Consider the following 25,681-nt stretch of genomic DNA (forward strand, 5'->3'; position numbering starts at 1 on the left):
ATAGATAGATTTGCTCATAGCTAATGAGCCAGGATTAAAACCCACACTAATTTCTCCCAGGTCTCTTAATCATTAAACTATACTACCTCCTAAAATGCAGCTATCTAATAGAAGACAATGAAGTTAGGACTCTTACAATTTTTTGAAAGATTATTTTCTTGTCAGCAAAGTGTTAAGGAGATAAATGTATATTGAGCAGAACCGACAAAAGGGAAAATATTTTGTATGTTCTACAGAGTGGGATCCTGAGAATATAATATCCTATTGTTTGTCTTTCATGAAATTAATGCCACGAAAACACTGAATATTTCAACACAGTGCTATCCTAGTTCAGAAGAGATAATTCTTTTTTTTTAAGATGAGCTTTATTTCTTTTTTTATAAACTACTTTATTAAAGTCTGATTGACATGTAAAAAGTTGTACATACTTAATACATACAACTATTGATTTGGGGAGTAGGTACACCCTTGTGAAAGAATCACTATCAAAGCCATAAACATATCCTTTACCACTCAAAGTTTCATCTCACTCCTATTATTATCATTGTTAGTTTGTGGTAAGAACACTTAGCATAAAATCTTAGCAAAATTGCATTCAATTATCCAGTTTTCCCAGCACCATTTATTTAACAGACTGTATTTTCCCCAGTTTGTGTTCTTGGTACTGTTGCTGAAGATAGTTGACTGTATAAGCATGGGTTTATTTTTGGGCTCTCTGTTTTGTTCTCTTGGTCTATGTAGCTGCTTTTATGCCAGTACCACACTGTTTTGATACCACAGTTTTGTAATACAATTTGAAATCAGGAAGTGTAATGCCTCAAGCTTTGTCCTTGCTCAAGACTGTTTTGACTTTTGGGGGTCTTTTGTGGTTTATTATGAATTGTAGGATTGTTTATTCTACTTCTGTGAAAAATGCCTTTGGAATTTAGATAGGAATTGTTCTGAATTGATAGATTGATTTGGGTTTTATCAACATTTTAATAATATTTATTCTTCCAAGCCATCAACATGGAATGTCCTTCCTTTCTCCTTTTCTTTCTCCCTTTCTCTCTTTCTCTCTCCCTTTCTTTCTCTCTCCCTTTCTTCCTTCCTCCCTCCCTCCCTTCCTTCCTTCCTTTCTTTCTTCCTTCCTTTACCTTTCTCTCTTTCTCTTTCTCTGTTTCTTTCTTTCTTTCTTTCTTTCTCTCTTTCTTTCTTTCTTTCTTTCTTTCTTTCTTTCTTTCTTTCTTTCTTCCTTCCTTCCTTCCTTCCTTCCTTCCTTCCTTCCTTCCTTCCTTCCTTCCTTCCTTCCTTCCTGTCTTTCTTTCTTTCTTTCTTTCTTTCTTTCTTTCTTTCTTTCTTTCTTTCTTTCTTTCTTTCTTTCTTTCTTTCTTTCTTTCTTTCTTTCTCTTCAGTCTTTAATCAGTGCTTTACAGTTATCAGTATACAGATCTATGACCTCCTTGGTTAAATTATTCCTAAGTGTTTTACTCTTTTTGGTGCTATTGCAAATGAGATTGTTTTCTTAATATCTTTTTTGAATAGTTTGTTATTAGTGTATAGAAATGCAACTGTTTTGTATGTTGATTTGTATCCTGCAATTTTATTGAATTTTAATTAGTTGTAATAGTTTTGGTGGTGTCTTTAGAGTTTTCTATATATAGAATCATGTCATCTGCCAAAAGAGAAAAATTTATTCTTTCTTTCCAATTCGTATGCCTTTTATTTCTTTTTCTTTTCCAATTGCTCTGGCTAGGACTTCCAGTACTGTGTTGAGTAAAAGTGGTAAGAGTGGGCATTCTTGTCTTATTTCTGATCTTAGAGGAAAAACTTTTATCTTTTCATTGTTGAGTGTAGTGTTAGCTGTGGGCTTGCCATATACGGTGTTTATGGTAATGATGTACATTCCTTCTATACCTAATTTGTTGAGAGTTTTTGTCATGAAGGTTTTTGAATTGTGTCAAGTGCTTTTGCTGCATCTATTGTAAAAATCATATACTTTTTATCCTTTCTTCTGTTAATGATGTATACCACATTTATTGATTTGCATATGTCATAACATCCTTGTATTCTAGGGATAAATCCACTTGGTTATGGTGTATGAACATTTTAAGATGCTGTTGATTCAGTTTGCTAGCATTTTGTTGAGGATTTTTTCATCTATATTTGTCAAAGATATTGGCCTATACTTTTCTTTTTTAGAAATATCCAAACCAGAAAACTTTTGTATCAGAGTAATGCTGGCCTCAAAATGAGCCTGGAAATGTTCCCTTCTGTTCAATTTTTTGGAAAAGTGTAAGCAAGATTGGCATTAGTTCTTCTTTAATGTTTGGTAGAATTTGCTAGTGAAAGCATCTGATCTTGGACTTTTCTTTGTTGGGAGTTTTTTTTTATTGTTGATTCAATCTTGATCTGTTCAGATTTTCTATTTCTTCATGATTCAGTCTTGGTGGACTGTATATTTATACCAGTTTACACATTTCTTCTAGGTCATCCAATTTGTTACCATATAATAGTTTACAAGGGTCTTTTATGATCCTTTGTATTACTGTATAATCAATTGCAATGTCTCCTATTTAACTTACAGCTATTTATTTGTGTCTTCGCTCTCTCTTTTTTAGTTAGTCTAGCTATAGGTTTGTAAATTTTGCTTATCTTTTCATGAAACCACCCTTTTGTTTTGTTGATCTTTTCTATTGTTTTTCTAGTTTCTATTTCATTTATTTCTATTTTCATCTTTATTATTTCCTTTCTTCTGCTAACTTTGGGCTTAGCTTGTTCTTCTATTTCTAGTTTCTTGAGGTGTAAAGTTAGGGTTTTTTTTTTGAAATCTTTCTTCTTTTCTTAGTGTAGGTATTGATTGCTGTTAACTTCCCTCTTAGAACTGCTTTTGCTGCATGTCATAATTTTTTGTATGCTATGTTTCCATTTTCATTTGTCTGAAGATATTTTAAAATCCTCTTTGTCTTTTTTTTTGACCCATTGGTTGTTCAAGAATGTGTTGTTTAATTTTGACATATATATGAATTTTCCATTTTTCTCCTATATATAATTGTTATATTCTTCTGATTAATTGACCCATTTATCATTATATAATGTTATTCTTTGTCTCATGACAGTTCTTGACTTAAAGCCTATTTTGTCTGATTACAATTATAGCTACCCCCTTCTTCCATCCTTTCAATTTCTTTAAAGCTAATGTAAGTCTCTTTGGGGCAACATATAGTTGGATTTAGGTTTTTCGTTTTTGATTTTGCTTTTGTGTTTGTATCTAGTCAGACCCTATATGTCTTTTGATTGGAGAATTCAGTCCATTTACATTTAAAGTAATTATTGATAAGAAAAGACTTATTATTGCCATTTTGTTAACTGTTTTCTATTTTGTAGTTCCTGTTTTCCTTTCTTTCTCTCTTTTCCTTTGTGATTTGATGAGTTTTTATGGTTCTATGCTTTGATTACTTTATCTTTTATGTATCTACTATAGGTTTTTTTCTTTATGATCATCATGTGTTTTACATAACACATTTTATAGTTATAATAGTCTTTTGAAATGATTTGAGTCTATTTTGAACAATCTATTTTGAATTTTTGAACTTAGACACTGTACTTTCTCTTGATCCCATAAATCCAGACCAGGTGCTGAGAACCTCCTATTTATTTTCTCTAGGGCAATGCCCTGAAGTGTTTCTTTAGAGTTGTGCACCTATTCCCAATCCAGCAGGTCCAGCTGGATGCTGATACTTGTCTGCTGTCTGTGGGAGCTCGCATGTATTGTCTGCAGGGGAGCATGAAGTATTGGCTATAGGAGGGGGTGTATGGAGCACTGGGGGAGCACATTGGCTAATCATGGGGTCTGCAGGTGGGGGGTCCTACTGGGTTCACGAGTGGGGCTCTTATTAAAATCTGCAATCTAGCTAGTGGGATCTGCTGCTGATTTTTGAGATCCATGTTTTTGTTGCTATGCACTCCTACCCCTTTTCTATTCTCCTTGGTGTCCCCAGATTATTTAGCTGTTTCAGTCCCCTCAATGTTCTGGGTGGGGGGACTGGAAATGGGACTCTTAGGCAGTGCCTCACAAGGCTGGGGAGCTGAGCATTCACTTTGCTTTCACTTTTTCCAATGGAAGAAATTGCAGACCAAGGTAAGTCTCTCTTGGCCTGGGTTCTGCTGACTTGGAAGAGGGGTGACATAGGTAAAGTAAAACTGTTCTTCTTATCTTCAATGCTTCTATTCTTTGATTTTGATTTTTTTTTATTCCGTATAGATGCTGGAACCCCTCAGTTGTACTCCCAGGCTTTCATTAAAGTATTCTCATCCATGGGTTATTGTTTAAATCACTATTTCTATGAGGGTATGAGGTATGAGGTATGGAAACTCCTATTTCATCATCTTACTGATGTCCAGAAGAGATAATTCTTTATTTCAGTGGGTCTCAAATATCCAGTGATATTTCATAGAACATTCAGGTTATTTTAAAAGCTCATCTTTTAGTTGATTTGATGACAAAATTAGTGAAAACTTTCATAGGATATGAATAGGAAGACAGTAAATTTAGACAGAATCAAGAGGCCTGCATGTGACATCATATATCAGAGGAGGTAATGGTTTGAGTTTAGATGATCTTGAAGAATCTGAAAAGTCTTACACTGGAAATTGACACAACATTGTAAACTAACTATAACTCAATAACATTAAATTAAAAAAAAAGAATCTGAAAAGTCTTAAAAGCCAAGCAATAAAAATCCAAAGGCTAGGATATTTTAAAGAATGGCTTTATAGAGCAGGAACTGGAGTAAACTTACCGTTTTCTGACATGAAATCACAGCCAGAACACCAAAAATTATTAGTTTCTTCTTATAATACTTACAGGTGTATAGATTTCAAACTTAATCATGTTTTCCTATCACCACAATGCTGGAGACGTATCAGCGTATTAACTGTTCCTATCTCATCTTCTAACTGCATTTGAGCAATCAAAGAGTAATTCTGTTGCCCTCAGTGTCTCTTATTGATGATGGTATCACATTGGAAGGACATTTTCAAAAAGGTTTTAATTAGTCTAATTATTGTTATGAAACATTGGAGTGGAATGTTTGTACTAAATTAGTGAACCAAAGAAGGCATGGTGAAAATGGCAAATGAAATAAGGAAGTAGATTTAGATTTAAATGAATCCTTGGTTGACAGTATTATCATCTCATCACACACTGAATAAAGAAAAGTGTTAAATTTGGCATTTGTAAAATTAATTTTCTTTCTTTGTTAAAAACTGTTTTCCATCTGAAGGAAAAAAATGGAGAGACTCAGTAGAGAAGTAGAAAAATAGGAAGGAAATAGAGTTATGAAAGGAAGAATTCTTCTGAATAATTTAAAGGCATTTAACCAATTTTATATAAGAGCTATTTCTATTTTATATTTTGTATTATATTTTATGTGAATTACACGGTACTATTTTTTTTATAACTGTTTTACAATTATTTTTCTTTCTATAATGATTTTCTCTTCCCAGCTTCGCCTAGAGTTGTAGCTTTTAAAATATTTCCTTGACTACTTTTGATCCCTAAATATTTATCATAATGTAATATAGTACGATCATCAATATAAAGTTATATCTATATATAATACACACAATATATATACATATATATATATATATACCTCTCTCTATATTTTTAAATATATAACATCTTATAAGAAAGATTGCACATTCTGAAGATCAGTGATTTTCAGTGTGTGTCTGTATGTGTATAGATTCACACAGGCATACACATTTTAAAGATCATTATATGATTTCATTTTGTGTTAAAGTTTCTACAGAGAGCTTTTATTTGTTACTAACTCTTTCTTCAATTACCACATTATACCTAAACATTGAAAGTCTTCCTCTCTTGATGTGTTTTAATATAGGACCCTTATAGCCTCACACCCTCTGCCTTTTCTTCAAAGGCTGTAAATTATCTTGACTTTTGTTGCCTGAAGACTTATATCTAATGGAAACTCTAAAAATACCATGTCAGGTTCCAATGGTGGTAAATAGCTGGAAGTTATAATAGATCAACAGGAAGATGGAATTTTACTTTTAAAAGGAATAATTAAAATTCAGAATTCTCTTTGATATGTTAGTGGTAAGGTTAATTAGAGAATATGATTTACAGTGAGGCATAATGAAAACAATATTGAATTAGGTATTATAAGACCTGGATACTTGTGTGAACTTCACCATTTATTAGCTTAATGACTTTGGACAAGACAATATGAGCCTCACTCACCGTCAATTAAAATGTGTGGTTAACAATATCTTTGCTACCTTCTTCTTTGTAGAGTTGTCTAGATGAGATAGTATATGTAAAAATACTATGTAAACAATGAAGTGTTGTATAAAAGTGACTATTGTAAATAATAGTTAATAAGTGCCAGGCACTGTATTAAGCATTCTTATCACTCTTACAGTAGTTTTATGTGACAAGCAATGTTAATATTCCAGTTTTACAGATCAAGAAGGTGAGGTTCACAGTGCATAAGATACCTGAGTGTCACCATTGGTGAGTGGCAAGGGCAAGATTTTAATACAAGTTTGACTGATAATAGAACCGATACTGATAATTTCACAATTTTGTTACTAACCTGAATTATGATTGCTATATAGAATTATGTGTGAACTCCGTGAAGCAGTAAAAACACAATTCTCTTTATCATCATACATGAATTTCTAAATGTGAAAACAAAATAACAATTTTTTTTTCTTGAAAAATAATATTGTGGAGTTCTAACCATGTGAATGTGTTTTCCCTTTAGAATTTAATTGTCTTGGATCCACTCACAGTGACTGAGGAGGAAATTAGACCATCACTAGAGAAACGCCTTGAAGCCATTATTAGTGGGGCAGCTCTGTTGGCCGACTCTTCATGCACAAGGGATTTCCATCGGGAGCGGATTATTGCAGAATGCAATGCCATTCGCCAGGCTCTCCAGGACCTGCTTTCAGAGTACATGAACAATGTAAGTAACTGATTTTCCCCTACTCCATACATTGGGTATGTGCTGAAGTTCCTTCTGTGTACAAAATGTGATAAATTACAAATGAGTACATAATTTTACATGGATTGGGTTTTTGAGCAATGAGATAGGAGTTTCTAGGGATGGAGTTCAACCAGAAAGTTATTTACATATGGTTGTTTTGTATGAGGTAGTTCTAAATATTAGTTGAAAAAAGGAGTCATGATTGGAGAAAAGAAACTGAACTTGCACATCAATTTAAGGGATAAAAAGGAGATGAAGAAAAGGGCAAGCTGCTCAGGGTTAAGCTGGTGAATAGCAAAGTTAGAATTTAGATAGTATTAGATAAAGTCAGTGATACAGGGATCAGGAGCCATTTTTGAAGGTGTAAAGAGCTCTCATGTGGTTTGGTTAGCTCGTAAGCTTTTTCAAATGTGACATAATGTCATAGTTTTTTTTCAGTCTTAGCGATCTCTCAGGAATATTAGAAATGCTGTCTAAATCAAAAGCAGAGGAAAAAAGAAGCTTTTTCCTGTTTTCACAGTCTTAATTGACCCAGGAAAGGTTATTTTTATTTTCTATTTAATGTTAGGTTCTCTAGGGCCTAGGGTTACTTGTGGGAGCATGTAGACCCTCGTGGGTGTCTGTGGCCTTGCCCCATGAAACCCACCTGATCCTGTCTTGTGCCAAGGCCCCCAACAGGGTTGGAAGATGGCAGCTGTCACAGGGTGGGGGAGCAGGTGGCTGAGGACCTGTCCCTGGAAGGCACTGGGAGGCAGGACTGCATGTGAGTATAGGGCATATGCTTTATTGTCTCATCAGACTTCACTTATATACCCGAATTCAAAAATAAAATTGTTGAGAATTTCAAGGCGGTAGCAGAGCATTAAAAGCCAAGCATGGGGCTCCTGAGCATGGGACCCTGTGCCCAGCGGCAGGCTGCTGAAGCTGGTCTTGTAAAGAATAAACATACATTGTGTAAAAACAGTGGTGATTTTATGGCTTTATTTAGTTTTGGGTTGAAAACTATTTATTCAAAAGGTGAAATGATGAGAGTATTCTGCCCTGGGTGCAGTCATTAAGAAGGTGTATTGTTTCTAGAAATTTATAAAAAATAGTAAAGCCAACTAAAAGTTGGTCTGCTTTTTACTATCACCATTTACCAGCAATTCTCAAAGTCAATGATAATATGTTTTACACAAATTAACTTGTTTCTCTAAGTCCTAAATAATTGCTGTGCTTATTGTTGAGTTTTAATAATATATACTTATGTATGATTCAAATTAGTATATTTTTATGATTATCCTTTAATAAATATTATATTCTTTATGCATTTCAACAGCAGATTCGGAATAAACAATGATGGCACAGTGATTGTAAAGACAAAGAAGGAGAAATAGAGTTACTTTAATTCTGTTATTTTATGTGATCACTTGGAATTTTTATTTGCATTTTAAAAATATAACAATGAAACAGTGTGAAGTGCAGGGGTGATATTTTTGTTAGATAAGTGCAAATTTCATACATGAAATATTTAATTGAATTTGAACAATAGCTTTGAAATTTTTTCTCCTGAAAATTGTCAATTTCTTTAACGTTAAAGGACAATTCAGGAAAATAATAGTTATTACTAAAAAGTAATTTTGTTATATAGAGGAGGATCTACTCCAGGTATCAACTATGCTAAGTAAGGCACTGAAAATATGTATGCATTTTTCTATGTCTTACTGTTCTTTTTCTTAATGAGGTTTAAATCTGATGTTCAGTTTCATGGCCCGTTTATGAAGTACACAAAGCTTACTTTTGTTACTAACAACCTTTTGTTAGATATTTTGGTTTTAAAACAAGGTAAGTTCTGTGTTAGAAGAGTGAAGAGGAAATAGATTTTTTCATCTATGATATCCAAATAATTGATATCAAAGGTAAGTAACTTCTTTTTTTAAGGCTTTAAGGATAATTATCTTAATTTTAATTTTAAGGGAAAACTTAATTGTAGGAGTTTAAATATTACTCAGTTATTTAATTGATTAGATTGCACTACTCTTCACATTTGATGGAGGCCTCCTTCTTTCCTCCCTCCCCCATATTTCCTCTTCTCCCCTTCCTACAAAGAAGTACAGACATCCCTTAAATACGTCTCCCTCATAGCACTTTCCCCTTTAGAGCTCTCCCTGTTGGATTCCTGCATTTACTCATTTGCTTTCTCTGCTGGTCAAATGCTCTAGGAGAGTGAGGACTATGTTCCTGGCCCTTAGCACAGAACATTTCAGGAGGCAGGTGCTCAGTAATTAATATTTGGATACAGGTAAATTGAATTAGTGCTTGCTGCTTCTAAGTTTTTTAAATTAAGGGTGACAACATGCCTCAAGCAATTAATTTATATTTATTTGTTGTATTTATAGGATAACTGTGGAGAAAATGTAGGGAGGGTTAGTGGTGAGAAAAGTAACATAGGAAAGAAAGGGCACAGAGGTGAGAAAGCTTGTTCTTTTGGTGATCTAAGAATTTTTGTATATTCCTTTCTCCTAGGGCATACTGTTAAATACTTGTTGAGAAAGTCTTTTTTTTTTTTTTTTTTTGTAAGTGAAAGACTTACTGTGTGTGGGTAATGTCTGGTGATCTGCCCAGTTGTTGGTGTAGAGATAAGAGCAGGAGGATCTAAATTTATCCAGTGGTGGTCCACATCATCAGAAACCCATATATATGCACAATAATTAACATTTTATTGATAAGTACCACCTATTAACAAAAAAAAATATACATTTATAGCATTATGAAAAAGCACTCCAAAAGCAGTATAATAGTTCATTTTTATATAAAAGTGCAGAATTTGGGGCCTAATCTCAGTATCTGATCAAGCCAATGAATATTGGAATTAAATAGCAGGAACCAATCTGGGAGAACTGTGGACTGTAGTATCAGAACACATTTCCAAGTTTATTTTTATCAGGGTTTCTATCACATAATTTGCTTCTCTATAACTGTTTCATCTACTTTAATGAAAGGAAATCTACTTTCCTGAAACTAGCTGAACTCTAACCTTTCTTAGTTTGCTCAAAGATTTTAGGACAACTCTCATATGTAAGTCCTCAACTTCCTAGTATAAAGAATGTTGTGTTTCATTTGGTGGGCTTGATTTGCTTTTCAGATTAGTTCAGAGCTTTTGTAATTGACCTATGTTGATAGAGTAAATGCTTAAAGATAATTCAAATGCAATAAAGATAAACATGAGTAGTTAAAGCAAGAATGACACTTATGATCTGTGGATGTCTTATGTAAATGTGACTTCAAGACTTCAAATTTTGCAAATATATTGAGACTAGAGAAGTTCAGTAGTGGGAAGCAAATGCAGTTGATGTTTTTCTCAGGCTCAGTCCACATGACCAGTTTTAGCCAAAATAACTTTACTTCCTTAAGTAGATCAGCAAGTCTTGGTCATTTTTTAACTGAAGTTCTGTGCTCAGTAAGTTCAAGTTCTTTTCACATTAGAAAGAAATTAGTAGGATGTGAGATCGGTAGGGTCTGTAACAAATAAAACAGACAACACTATTAATGAAAAAGGAAGGATCTTAGAGGAAAATCAATTGTTTTGAAATGATGGTATCTCTCTAATTGGTGAAAACAGAGTTGGAGGTGGGTGGCCATAATGCTTTAGTTCTAAGAATCAGCAGACATCGCGATATTTTTCCTGTTAAGTGGGTTAAAATCTTGTTGATGTTGTTAAAGTTTGGATGTGTTGCTGGAGAGGATCTTTAGTTGATGTAGAGTATTGTTTAAGTGTAGAATTATTATTTAAGTTAACACTCAGATTGGTATTTTACTGTAGGGGATATTAGAGAGTCAAATGAGAGTTGGCACTGTTAGAGTGAAAGAGCCAGGCCTGGGCTGTGTGACAGGACCAATTTGCATTTATAGACCTCACCTGCCCAGTATTTTCTTCTCTTGGTGTTTTATGTGAAAGCGTATTGTTGGTTCTCATTATGTATTTGTTGAATGAGTAAATAAGCAAATAGATTGGGTTTTGTTATTCAGAGATCTATTTCATTTGTATGTCTTGGGTTTAATGCATTCCCAGTCTTGGGGAATTATAAAGATTCAGTAAAGCCAACAAAAAGATGTTATGGGATTTTTCTTCCATATAAGGCCTCTACCTCTCTCTTGAAAATCCATTTTGAAATCAATTTCAGCCTTATATCTCATGATGATGAGGTAAAACAGTTAGGATGATCTATATGCAATGACTCCTCGAATACTAGAGACAGGTTAGAGTTAAAATTCTAAAAGTGTAAAGGCAGCTTCCAAATCTTTTTCCTTTCCTTCCTTTTTTCCTCTGCCCCTCTTTTCCTTCCATTTTCCCTCCCTCCCTCCTTTCCTTCCTTCCTTCCTTCCTTCCTTCCTTTTCACGGACTGCATATTAGAATTGGTTCATTATTGGATCAGGTACACTGTGTTAGATGCTTTACATTTTTATATTCTTAAATTTGTCAGTTACACCATAGTGGTAGCTGGTTTTGAGTGGTTGATTATGTTGGAGACCATATGTTTCAGTTTATAGATAGCTGACTTTTACAACCTCAGCTAACGAAGTAAGAGGAAGAAGAGAAGTAAATAGTATCCTATAAAGGTTTTTGGTTTGTTTTTTTTTTTGTATATATTTTTGTATTGAAGTTTAGTCAGTTTACAGTGTTACATCAATTTCTGGTAAGTTATTACAAGATATTGAATATAGTTCCCTGTGCTATACAATATGAACTTATTTATCTATTTTATATATAGTAGTCAGTATCTGCAAATCCTGAGCTCCCAATTTATCCCTTCCCTCCCCCTTTCTCCCTGTAATTATAAGTTTGTTTTCTATGTTTGTGAGTCTGTTTCTGTTTTGTAAATAAGTTTGTCTTTTTTGTTAGATTCCACGTATAAGTGATATCATATGGTATTTTTCTTTCTCTGTCTGGCTTACTTCACGTAGAATGACAATCTCCAGCTCCATACATGTTGCTATTTGTACAGTAGTAGGTATGTAAAAATCAGAGAGTTAAATGGGCAAAATTGGTATTATCTTTCTTGCTTTCTTTTCTGTGCCTATTTTAAGGATTAGATAGTGGGCAGATACCTTGTCTATGAATTGTTTTGGCAATAAAGTAGTAGTATTTTTTCAGCTATTACTTTTATGAGCTGCTTTGGAGTCTAGTACTGACCATTAATTTATAAATAATAGTTTTCTTTCAAATACTAGATTTTTCTTTGCTTTCAAAACAAGCCAAATTTTAATTTAAAACTGTTTTTCTTTAAGCCTAATCAATTATGAGTCATTGATAATATCACCTTAGCTGGTTTTTCGTTATAGATCGATTTCCATTTGTGATGTTGTAATTTATAATAAGAAATATATACTTGGTTTTTGTCCTGTTTCTGGCACAGAGGGCCTAAAACCCTAAGAATTTTCTAAGTACTGAGAGTAGTAAAGGTGTATTTTGTTATGTTGATGAAGCAACATTTAAGAGTAGTAAAGGTGTCTTTTGTTACGTTGATGAGGTAACATTTGAGAGTAGTAAAGGTGTCTTTTGTTATGTTGATGAAGTAACGTTTGGACCTGAGGTTGGAGGCTAGGTGCCCAGAACCAACCATGTGATTAGAGGACTGGAACTTTCAGGCCCCTCTCCTGACCTCCCAGGTAAGGGAGAGAAGCTGGAGGCTGACTCCAACCACCAGCGGTCAATGATTTAATCAATCGTGCCTCTGTAATAAAGCCTCCATAAAAACCCAAAAGGATGGAGTTCAGAGAGCTTCTGGGTTTGTAAAGACCTGGAGAGTCAGGGATAGTGGTGCACCTGAGAGGCATGGAAGTTCTGCATCCCTTCCTACGTACCTTGCCCTATACATTTCTTCCATCTGGTTGTTCTTGAGTTATAGACTTTTATAATAAACTGGTAATCTAATAAAGTGAATTTTTTTTCAGAGTTCTGTGAGTCACTCTAGCAAATTAATTGAACGTGAAGAGTAGGTAGTGGGAACTGTGTTTATAGCCAATTGGTCAGAAGTATAGGTGATAATCTGAACTTGTGATTGGCATTTGCAATAAAGTGGGGTCAGGGAGGCAGTTTTGTAGAATTGAACCCTTAACTGTGGAATCTGATGATATCTTGAGGTAGATAGTGTCAGAAATGAATTGAATTGTAGGACACCCAGCTGGTATTCTGAGAAGTGCTTGGATCCCCCCCATACTCTGCCACATTGGAATTGGTACTAGAACCTTTTACCATTGAAAAATATTCAATATTCTTAATGAATTTATAGATAGGCTCTGAATAAAAAAGTTTCATACCATTGTGATATAAGTTTAGGATCAAAAAGCCAACTAGTAGCTTTGTTTCTGTGTTAAGTAGGTTTAGCAGAGTCAGACACAGATGAGCAACTTGTGTAGTTTATTTGCTTGACTATTGACTACAATTAATAATTAATTGGAGATAACTGTTAGTGATCTGCATATTGCCCTAGCATATTTACATCTTTTTTAAAATCAGAAATTTAAGTATATGTTTTAAAGTCTTGTAACCATAATGAAAGAACTTGTTGAATTCTTGACATGACTTTATTAGCTTGTTTTCTTCTGGTAGATAAATCAAAACTAGATTTGACCTAGCGTTTTCCTTAAGAGATAACTATCACAGTTTGTATACTGTGAAACTCAACCAAGGTTGTTGACTGACAAAACTTTATTACTCCAATAGTTGTTTGCTTTAACATCTCAGAGCAGCTTTAACTATTTTAGTTTGATATTCATACAAACTTGAAATAAATTTCTAGTACTCTAGTGGATTTAGATTACAGGTTTGACTCGGCCTGAGGGCATTGTACATCATTTGAAAAATACTTCTCTTTCATTTACATATGGCAAGAAATTATAAGGAGTTTTATCTCCCTGTAAAAAGTTGATTCCTATCTGTTGTAGGCAGAAAAATGGCCCTCAACAGATGTCCATTCTCTAATCCCTGGAACCCATGGATACTTTACATGGTACAAGGGATTTTGCAGATGTAATTTAGTACGTAGATTTGTGATGGAGTGATTATCCTGGATTAAATGGTGGCCTCTGTCTAATTAAATGAGTCCTTAAAACCAGAGAACCTTTCTTGACTGAATCAGAACATTCTCTGATGGAAGGAGGAGAGATTCAAAGCAGAGAGTCAATCCACCATTGCCGGCTTTAAAGTTGGAAGAAGCGGGCATGAGCCAAGGAATATCGTGACTTCTAAAGCTGGGAGTGCCCTCCTCTGACATTTAGCAAAAAACAGAGATCTCAGTCATACAATTGCAAGGAATTACATCTTCTAATAACCCAAATGGACGAGTAAGCAGATTCTCCTCTAGAGCCTCCTGAAAGGAACACAGACTTGCTGACACCTTGATTTTATCTCAGTTTTATACTTCAGACCTTTATAACTGTAAGGTAATAAGTTGGTATTGTTTAAGCCACTAAATTTGTGGTAATTTGTTATAGCAGCAATAGGAACTTAATACATGAACTTAATCAGGGGTCATGTAGTCCACTTTTGTAGAGAAACTATGTGAGCAACTGAAATCTTATGCTAAGTGAATTGCTGCAATTATATACTAAACATATAGATATATTAAATATGAAATATGTATTTAAATCTCAAGAAAGGAAAACTGTTCTATAGAAATACCAAAATATTGATAATTTTGAATGCACTTATGTATCTCACATAAGATTTAGCATGAAGAAATTAAAATGCCTGAAAATCCTTTAAGGGTGTAAACACCATGAACTGCCATGGTGCTATACAATGGAAAATATGATTTAGTTTAATTTCTGAGTCAGTGCTTTCCATTGGATATATTATGCAAACTAGAATAGTATGTAAGTTACATATATAATTAAAAATTTTCTAGTAGCCGCATATATAAAAGGAACAGGTGAAATTAATTTGAATAATATATTTAGTTCAAGATATGCAAAATATCATTTCAACATATAATCAGTGTAAACATTATCAATGAGATAGTTTGCATTACTTTTTAATACTAAATCCTTGAAATCTGTTGTGTATTTTACAGTTATAATACATCCAGATTAGCCACATTTCAGGTGTTCAGTAGCCATATGTGACTATGATATTGGATAGCACAGCTCTATGCAGAAATGCCTTCTCCACCACAGTTTTTGATGCTTGATCACCAACATGTTTCTGCAACTTTAATAATACTGCTGTTAGGAAAGGTAATGACAACAACAAAAAAACCCAGAATTATTTAGGGACACCAGGAGCTACAGTGTCATGATGTTATTTCTGCTATTAACCAGAAAACTAGGCAACTGGCATTATATATTAGCATATTGATGAAAACAAAATTTTCCATATGGGGTAGATTATGTGTCCCTGTAAAAAGGCCAAATGGCCACAATAATACCTCCCACTTTCATATTCTCCATCATTAGGTGGATTTTAATACCCTTTTTCTTGAAACTGGGGCTTACCTTAATGACATTTGACCAATTAAATGTGGCAGAAATAACATTCTGGAACTTCTGAGGCTATGTATGTCATGAAAAGTCTTTCAGATTCCAACTGGTTCCCTTGGAATGGTCAGTCTTGGAACACTCTCTCTCAGAATGCAGTTGCTATGCTGTAGGAAGCCCAACCCATGTGGAGAGGTCACAAACAAGTAGATGATGTGAGTCATTTGGGTTCCCAGATCAGCTGCCAGTCCTGTGAGTGTGTGATCTTGGATATCTAGCCCCTTCAGACCTTCCTGTGGCTGCAGTTGCAACTGAACCTTGACTGCAGCTGCATTGAGACCTGATGTGTGAAATCCTGGCTGAGCCGAGTCAAACCTCAGAACCTTGAGAGAGGATAGAAAGTTGTTGCTTTTAACCACTAGGTTTTGGGACGGTTTTTTACACAGCAATAGATGATCATCTGAATACTATAGAATTCAGTTGGCAAAGACTATTTTGAGAAGAGAGTAAATAATTGAAACCACCCTAACGTCAAATGTGAGGAAGGCAGAGCAGATGAGTCAGACAAGGGTTATTAACAACAGTTTTTTGAGGAGGAAGACAAAAACTGATATTACACAAAGTAAAGATTTATTTACTCTCCACAGATCTTTCACATTCTTTAAATCCTGGTTAAAAATCAAACCACTATAGATATTCTTATAACAGATATCTGAAGTGGGTAAACCTTATCTGATTATAAGTGTCGAGATTCTAGTGTCCAATGTGAAAACAAAACAAAGCAAAAATCTAGGTAAGTGGCCTTTTGCAGAATTTCATTTTAACAAGGCTTATTTGTGACTGGTTGCATTTATGCTATAGTGATGTCTGTAACTGCATTTAAGAAGTGACTTTGAAACTTTCCCAGGTGATCCATAATTGATATTCTCAAAATGTGCATGATGATCACCTGCTCTCTTCAGTGGCATTGAATCAGAATCATTGAAAACTGAGTGATTATATAATTTTATGCTATAGAACAGTCACAGGCAAATGTTCATTCAGCCTCTTGTGGTTACTAAGTCTTCCTTCTTTCTTGGTAATTTTAAGCATAATAGCAGGGGCTCAGAGAAAGAAATATGCAAAGCCCCCATAAACTTGGCAGTACTATAAGTACGGCAGTTGGCTTACAACTGGGGAGAGAAAAATAATTCTTTTGTTTGATGCATAGCAGAGATATGATAATCACTATTGATGATAATCATGTTGTCTTTTGTAAAAACAGAAGCTCTTTTTAATTTTACAACTCATTTAGAAGTACTGGCTGCTCATTTTATCTAGTTTCTGACCTTTATATAAAACCTAGAGGCTTGTAAAGTAGAACTACCTGAATCTACTTGATGATTACTTTTATTTTATAACTCAGCTCTTCATATCGTATGGGGAAACCTGTCTTCTCTCAATTTTGTGTTGTTACAGTATTCCAGAAATGCTTCTCAGAGACTAGAAACTTAAGATTTTTTTCAAAGAAAACTTTTATTTGCCAGTAATTGTAAATTCAAAGAAAGTTGCACATAGTACAGAGAGTTTCTGTGTGCCCTTTGCCCAATTTCCCACATTGCTTGTATCTTATGTAACTGTAGTGTATCAAAGCCAAGAAGTTGCCATATTGATATAAATTATGTGTATAGTTCTATCTCATGAACAGATTCATGTAACCGCTACCACAATAAAGGTGCAGAAATATTCCAGCACTACTCCTGCTACCACTCTATAGTCAGTCACACCGCTCCTGAAAGGAGCGCACTTCCTGCCCTTTCCCACCCGCCGGCAGGCATCCCACCATTCCTAACCTCTGGTAAATCCTAATCTGTTCTCCATTTCTATCATTTTGTCTTTTCTAAGATATTTTATAGATAGAATCATACAGTTTGTGGTCTTTTGAGACTAACCTTTTCACTCACCATGATGGGCTAGAAATCCATCTGAGTTGTATGTATTGATAGTTTATTCTTTCTTATACCCATGGTATAGATATACCACAGTTTATTTTGCCATTCAGCTATCGTAGGACATTTTTGTTATTACCAGTTTGGGCTATTACAAACAAAACTCCTATGAAAAGTTGTGTAAAAGATTTTGTGTAGGCATAGGATTTCATTTTTCTGAGATAAATGCCCAGAAGTGTGATTACTGGGTCATATGGTAAATGAATGTTTAGTTTCTAAGAAACTCCCATATGAATTTTAGTTTAGATTATTAGTTCTAGTTCTGTGAAAAATGTCATGGATATTTTGATAGGGATTGCTTTGAATTTGTAGATTGCTTTGGGTAGTACAGCATTTTAACAATATTAATTCTTCCAGTCCAAGAGTAAGGGATATCTTTCTATTTCTTTGTAAAATCTTCAATTTCCTTTATCAGTGTTTTATAGTTTTCAGTGTATAGGGTTTAGGTTTACTTCTAGGTATTTTATCCTTTTTGATGCAATTTTAAATGTTTTTTTTTTTTTTTGCTTTCTCTTTCTGATAGTTCATTATAATTGCATAGAAAAGCTACAGACTTCTATATATTAATCTTGTATCCTGCAACTTCGCTGAATTCATTTATTAGTTCTAACTGTTTTTGTTGAAGACTTTAGGGTTTTCTCTATATATGATCATGTCATTTACAAATAGTCAGCTTTATTTCTTCCTCTCCAATTTGGATGGTTTTTATTTATTTTTCTTTTCTGATTACTGTGGCTAGGAATTCCAGTACTATGTTAATTATAAGTGATGAGAGTGGGAATCTTTGTTTTGTTCCTGAATTTAGAGGAAAGGATTTCAGCTTTTCAGTATTGACTATATTAGCTGTGGGCTTGTGAATGACCTTTATTATGGTGAGATATGTTCCGTCTTTACCCACTTTGATGATAATTTTTTTTTATCATGAATGGGTGTTGAGGTATTTTCTGATTTCTCCTTTGATTTCTTCATTGACTTTGTTTTTCTTTTGTTTTTTTTTTAGTAGCTTATTGTTTAGTCTCCATGTGTTTGTGCTTTTCCCATTTTCTTTCTTTAATTGATTTATAGTTTTATATGGTATGATTAGAAAAAATAATTGGCATAATTTCTATCATCTTAAATTTTTTGAGACTTATTTTGTGGTCTAGCAAATTATTTATCCTGAGGAATATTCTATATGTACTTGGAAAGAATGTGTATTCTGCTGTGTTTGGATGGAATGTCCTGTAGATATCTGTTAAACCCAACCGGTCTATTGTGTCATTTAACATCATTGTTGCCTTATTGATTGTCTGTCTGGTTGATCTGTCCATTGATGTATGTGGGATGTTAAAGTCCCCTACTATTATTGTTATTACCAATTTTTCCCTTTATGTCTGTTAATATTTGCTCTATATATTTGGGCACTACTGTGTTGGGTATGTATATATTAATAAGTGCCATGTGCTGTCTCATATTGATCCCTTTATCATTATATAATGCCCTTCTTTATCTTTTTTATAACGTTTATTTTAAAATCCATTTTGTCTGATATGGGTATTGCTACCCTTGCTTTGATGTTCCTGTTTGCATTAAATATCTTTTTACATCCCTAATTTTCAGTCTGTGTGTGTCTTTAGCTCTGAAGTGAGTCTCTTATAGGCAGCATATAGAAAGGTCTTATTTTTTTATCTAATCAGCTACCAGTCTTTTGATTGAAGCATTTAGTCCATTGACATTTAAAGTAATTATTGATAGTTACTTATTATCATTTTATTATTTTATAATTATATCTACTTGTTTTAAACTTGGAATCATTTAAATTCAAACATATTCTAAATATCTACATTGTTTACTCCCTTCCCCCATATTTTGTGATTTTGATGTCATATTTTACATCTTCATGCTTATCCCTTAACTGTTTATTGTAGTTATAGTTGCTTTTACAATGTTTTGTCTTTTAATCTTTGTTTTGGCTTATTTAAGTGGTTGAACCTCAATCTTCACTATATAATTACCTTTCCTAGTGGGATTTTTCCTTTGCTGTAGATTCTTACTTCTTTTCTACTTAGAGAATACTCTTTAATACTTCTTTTAGAGTAGATTTAGTATTGAAGAACTCTTTTAGTTTTTCTTGTCTGAGAAGGTCTGTGTGTCTCTCATTCTAAATGACAATCTTGCTGGGTAGAGTATCCTAGTTTGCAGATTTTCCCTTTCAGCACTTTGAATATATCATGCCATTCCTCTGGCCTGCTAAGTTTCTGAAGAGAAATCAGCTGATAGCCTATGGGGCTTCTCTTGTGTATGACTCTTTGTTTTTCTCTTGCTGCTTTTAGAATTCTCTCTTTATCTTTAACTTTTGCCATTTTAATTATAATATGTCTTTATTGGTCTAATAAATGGAAAAATGCATATATATGCACATATAAATATAGCTATATATGTGCATTTATAAATATATATATGTACATATATATCACACATCATACATAAATAATACATAGATAACATAAGGCGTGAATAAAATATCACCTGTTTTATGATAATTATTGATAGCTAATATTTATTTGATGCCCTGTGATAATTTACTTATTATCATGTAATCATTATAACAACCCTGTAAGTAGCTACTGCTATAATTCTTTTTTTAAAGGTGAAAGAATTGATAACCACTGTGAACCAACGACTGAACTGAGACAACCTGACTCCAGAGCCTCTACTCTTAACCACTCTCTTTTAGTGTTCAGTTGATTCATTCATTCAATAAATATTTATTGAGCATCTGTTAGCACTTGTTACTGAAAAAGATGAGGCTTATAAGGATGAATTAGCAAGACATGTTCCATGCTTTCAGAAAACCACCAGCCTAGTGGTGATACAGAAGTAAAATAATAGTCTCCCAAGTTAATATCATAATTACAAAATGGGATAGAAAAGAAAGGAATGTACAGGGTATTTAAGAAAGAGGACTAACTTTGAAATTAAAGGAGGAGAGATGATATGGAAGGCCTCTTTATGTTAGGGACCTAAAGGGTAAGTAGATTTTAGCCAGGTGAAGGGGGAGGCAAACATGAGAAAACACTTTTCAGAAAAACATAACTATGTATGCAGATACCTTGAGTAAGAAAAACCTCAGTCCCTAGGAAGACCTGAAAGAAGGCCAGAGTGACTTCAGTCCTGAGATTGAAGAGGAAATTGTAGTGTGGGATGATGCAGTGCAGGGATCATGCTAGGCATTGCAGCATATACCAACAATTTCTAATATTAAGCTAAATGCAGTAGGTACAGGATTGAAAGGGGTCAGGAATGAAGGATGGGCTACTGCAAAGGCCTTGTAGATGGTTTGCATAATGAAAAAACAGGAGTGAATGACTTGTATGCTTGTCTATTTGAGCTAAAAAATTCCTAAGTAATTTATTCTAGAAATATCCAAGCATTGAAGGGCTTTTCCTTTTCTCACAATACCTTGATTTCATCTTTGTAGTACTTGTAACTCAAAGGCAAAGCTCTTATTGGATTTGTAATCCAATGAGAAATGTAGCCCTCACATACGTACCTGACTTAATGACTCCTGCTGAGGTTGAATTGTGAGATGTTATCCATCTCTCCTCTGAAATATGAATTCTGGTTTACTGGAATTTGTTGCCCTTAGGGAATTGGTAATATCATTTTTGATATGACTTTTCTTTAAGCCCATTGATAATATATTTTAAAATGGAAAGCAATAGAATGCACGTTATTTATATATTTATTTTCAGCTAGCTAGTTGAAATTATATGCTAACCCTTTACTCTTGTAGTGTGTATTATCAAATATTCATAAATTAGCTTACAAAATATATAGGCTTATTGAAAGTTTAAACAAAATAGTAATAGGCATCTGTATTTTTACATACTTATACATAGAATGTATTTTGAAAACCAAATATTTTTATTAAGAATTTTGTTCAGTTTTGACTACTGTTTAAGAAAACCATGATATTTTATAACAAATATCATCTTTCTTCCTGAAATGTGATAGACAAAATAAAATGGTTGGCAAATACAATCTATTTTATGTTTCTCAAATGCTTTTATATTGCATCTTCCTTCTTATCTCTCATAGGCATTTCTAAAATCCATGATTTTTAAACAGTTTATTCATGAAAAAAGCCAGGAACATTTTGAAAGTCAGAAAATGTACCATATCTTAATGGCCTAAGATACAAAGTAACTTCATCTTTTGTGGCACTTCAGTTAGTTCAATTAAGAAAATGGTGTCTTCTTAGGATGCTTCCATATCTTGGCAACTGTAAATAATGTTGCTGTTAATAGTGGGGTGTATGTATCTTTTTGAATTAATTCTTATTTTGTGGTTGGCTTTATTCCTTTGATAACTATGTAAGTTTAGAAAGCTAAAGCTCTAGACGTTCTTAGAAACAATGAACAGTACATATATGTAAATTTCAGAAAATATGTGCAGTATATTGTGTATACGTATTTACATGCAATATATTGTATATATGCAGTCAAATTGTAGCAATTCTAAGTAATAAAACTGAAAATGGAAAAAAAAGAAAAAGAAAACGGTCTTGCTGACAAATGAGAGGTAAAAGAGACTCTATTCCTTTTAAAGCCAGAAGTAAAATGAAATATAGATATCCACTACTAATTCATAGTGATAATTCTGTTGCTTTGAATTTGACAAAGTGGAGGTTAAAAGATCATTGTAGTCAGAGAAACTTGGATTTAAATTTCTAATATTTACTTTCTTATGCCCTGAGGCAATTGCTCAACCTTTCTGAAATTCAGTTTTCTAATCTTAAATAAGGGATAATAAAATTAACTGGTCAGATTGTTTTGATGAAGATATGAGCTAAAGTATGTAAAACTTATTTTCAATCCTAGCTGCACATTATGATCATCTAGAGAGCCTTAAAAAAATTCTAAGTCAAGGCCCCACCCTGACCAATTACATCAGAATCTCTGGGGGCAGAACTCGTGCATCAGAATGTTTTAAAAAAAGATCCCTGGGAGATTTTATTGTGTAGGCAGTATGAAAACTGCTGACATAAAAGCATGAGAATAGTGCATTGCTTATGATAGGAATATTTTAAATGTTAGTTCCATTCTTTTCCTCTTATAAGCTAGTTGCCTTCAATTTATATAAAGCTTATCCTTCCTGGAAAGATAAGCTGTAAGGTATATAAACCTTACTGAAAGATAGGAAAGGATGTAATAATTCCTTTTGGCACAGTACAATAAATGGAAGCTATTTTATAGAGATTATAAGTAGCCTCTTCTCTTTAGACTTAAACGTTGAAATTTAATTTAGCTTATTATATATCAACAGAGATTTAATTAAAACATGTAATTGAGGTGGGAGGGTATAGGTAAGTGTTAGAGTGCATGCTTAGCATGCACGAGGTCCTAGATTCAATGCCCAGTACCTCCTCTAAAAATAAATAAATAAGTAAACCTAGTTACCTCCCTAAAACAAAACAAAACAGAACAAGACAAAGAAGTGTAATTGTAATAGTGGGAAGTAATGATGAATATGGACATTAATTATTCATGTGACAATGTTTAAGTTTTATGATAAATGCATTTAGAATTATTTGTCATTTCTTAAGTTGCCATATTTATGCTCATTTCATCAAATTGTATTATGAGAGCATTTCCATGTTCATCACAAATTATGACACTAGAAGTAGTATATACTTTCCCCAATTTATTTATTTCTAGTAATGGTATTGTATTCTTTCAATGTAACAGGCTTATAATCCTCAGGTCAATTTTGACTCATTTTTTTCTCATATTTCTTAAATACAACCAATTACCAAATTTTGCAGTTTCTTCTTGTTCCGGGTGAAATCCAGTATTTTTAAACTTGACTATATGTAGTAGACCTTGTTTCCCAGTGAAATGTATCTGGGAGCCATTAGACCTGAGAGACCAAAGGAAAGAGTCTCAGGTCCATTCCCTGCCTCCGCTTCAAAGAGCAGGTCTGTTTTTAGTCATGTCAGGGTTCTTTGTATATGTGTTCTATGTGTGTGTCATATGTTAGGATTCATTTGAAAGAAGATTTCTCTGCTAAAAGGAAAGTTTGACAAACGCTGATTCAGATTATAAACTCTTACACTATGGAACAATGCTAGAGTATATCACAATAAGAAAGAAAAAATTGTGTTAACTAGATGTTTCAGATTTTGTCTTGAGAAGAAACTGCCTTTGATAGGAAAGTATCTTGATAAATGATTTGGGTGGCTGAATGCAATTGGAGAGTGAGTGAGCAGGAGGTAAAGCACAGAAGAGAAATCTAAATTGCTGTCTTACAGTTCAGGGGAATGTAGAGCAGGGAAGTAGGGGGAAAGGTTTGCAGAAAGAAAGGAGGGACAGGAAGGGGATGGCATAGCGACTTAGTGGAATGACTCAAATGATTTTAGGAACAAGAATTTTTAATGAATAATCTTTAATTTATATTATATGATTAATTTTATTTCCTCAGAGCTTCAATGAAGTTTACTAAATACCAAGTTTTATTTTGTGTGAATCATGGAAAAGGACTGATTTCTACATAGGGGTCTTACTCTGAAGAAGGCTATGATAATCCATAAAATGATCTGCTTTGATAGAAGCAGAAGCTAAAATATGTACCTGAGCATATAAACCTCTAGTGATTTGCAGAGACGTTGAGAAGAGCATCAGGTTTTATACAAATCACAGAAAGGAAATTTGTATTAGCTAGAGTGAAAAGGGAGGGACACTCTAGCTGATGAGTTAAAGGATATATGAAGAAAATGAAGCTTGTTTTATTATTGATCTAAAAAAAGTTCTTTTTTTGTTTATAAGCCTCTTGTGATATTTATTTTAAACTTTCCTATGTGATATTTGGTGTCATGTTATTGGTAATAACTTTCCCCTTGCTTTCTGAAATAATAAAGGAAGAAAATATGTTACCTTATTTTTCTTTAATTCACCAAAAGGTTGCACTGTGCTGGAAAACTTTATGGTATAATTCTCATGTGGTTCTATATTGTCAGAGATGAAATTTAAACAAAAAAGGCAAAGTGACATTTGAGGATTCTTTCTACTGTTGTGTATTCCTGGTTGAGTTATTCTGGGGGAAGATATCCAAAGAAAGGCATTTCTTCTTGCTTTGTCTAGACAGTAGAAATATTAGAAAAGCAAATCCTGTCAGCAATATGGTGTTGAAAAGATAGAAAAATATCATTTTGATATTCAGGACGAACTAGAGAAAAGTGTTTGTGTTTTGAAGACAGATTGGGGAGTTAGCCATCTGTGCATCGTAGAAAAAATTCCATTAGATATTGAAGAAACATTTTTGGAAGATGTGTGTAGAGCTAGAATTTGGGGTGGGGAGATACCTGGTGCCACCGATTTGTGAAATAGGAGAAAAAAAGGGCTAGCTACATAGATTGAAAATGAATTTCAAATAAATCTTTTCTTTATTCTTCTCTTCATACCAAATCTCAAAAATAAAACTGATAAATCCACTAAACATGATGTTTTGTTGGCCCTTTTACATCTCCTGGTAATGCAGTGCAAGTGGATAATGGAATTTGTCCATAGTCTTATTACTCTATTTATCACTGGCTTTGGGCTAGTAAACACTCAAAAGTTTTGCATTATGCAGCATCATTTAAAATAGAGTGGTCTTATGGTTGTTGAGGATATCTAATGATCTCAATTCTGATATTGTTGTGAATCTTCTTGACTCTATTTTCTAGCTTAGAACCTCAAATTTGGAATTTCTTAATAATTGAATTAATTCTTCTTTGTGGAATCTCCTAGATAGTTACTAACATGATATTTGCAGGATGAGGAGCAGTTGTATTAAAGTGGAGATGAAAATTTTGTTCCTCAGATAAATAAGTTATTTAGTATTTAAGCAAATAACCAAAATAAACTCATATTGTGATTAAAATTAGCATTGCTGTATATGCTGATTCATTTATATTTATTCTAAATACAGTTAATCTCTTGAGTACATTAAAGTTTTACAGTGAATTTATTTCAGACAAATTAAATGCAGTTATTTAAGAGTCTTATATTTGAAGTTTGCAAACCAAAATTCCATGGAACTTCCAAATACGCTTTTTAGATATTTATAAGATTATTGAAAAAAATCTTATAAATTGAAAAAAGAAATTGCTTATTGAAAAAAGAGATTGCTTGCTATTTATAATTTAATTATTAAAATAATTTTTGTCCTGAGATTAAGTGATATTAAACACTGTCAAAATATTATTCAGATGCATA

General features: G+C 33.4%; 1 protein-coding gene and 1 long non-coding RNA gene across 4 annotated transcripts in view; one reads left to right on the top strand and one right to left on the bottom strand.

The window, feature by feature from the left end:
* Nucleotides 1–25,681, top strand: part of CTNNA3 (catenin alpha 3) — a 1,353,918-nt gene that overhangs the window by 335,960 nt on the left and 992,277 nt on the right. For all 3 annotated transcript variants that reach the window (XM_031682182.2, XM_072971428.1, XM_072971429.1), the window contains one exon: nucleotides 6,774–6,977. In XM_031682182.2, the coding sequence (XP_031538042.1) occupies nucleotides 6,774–6,977 (204 nt within the window). The remainder of the gene's footprint in view (nucleotides 1–6,773; nucleotides 6,978–25,681) is intronic.
* Nucleotides 10,269–15,566, bottom strand: LOC140699326 (uncharacterized). The gene is made up of 2 exons (XR_012077402.1): nucleotides 15,475–15,566; nucleotides 10,269–10,496 (listed from the first exon to the last, which is right to left on the bottom strand). It is a non-coding gene; the product is annotated as an uncharacterized lncRNA (long non-coding RNA).

This window comes from Vicugna pacos, chromosome 11, assembly GCF_048564905.1.
Source record: "Vicugna pacos chromosome 11, VicPac4, whole genome shotgun sequence".
Lineage (NCBI taxonomy): Eukaryota > Metazoa > Chordata > Mammalia > Artiodactyla > Camelidae > Vicugna > Vicugna pacos.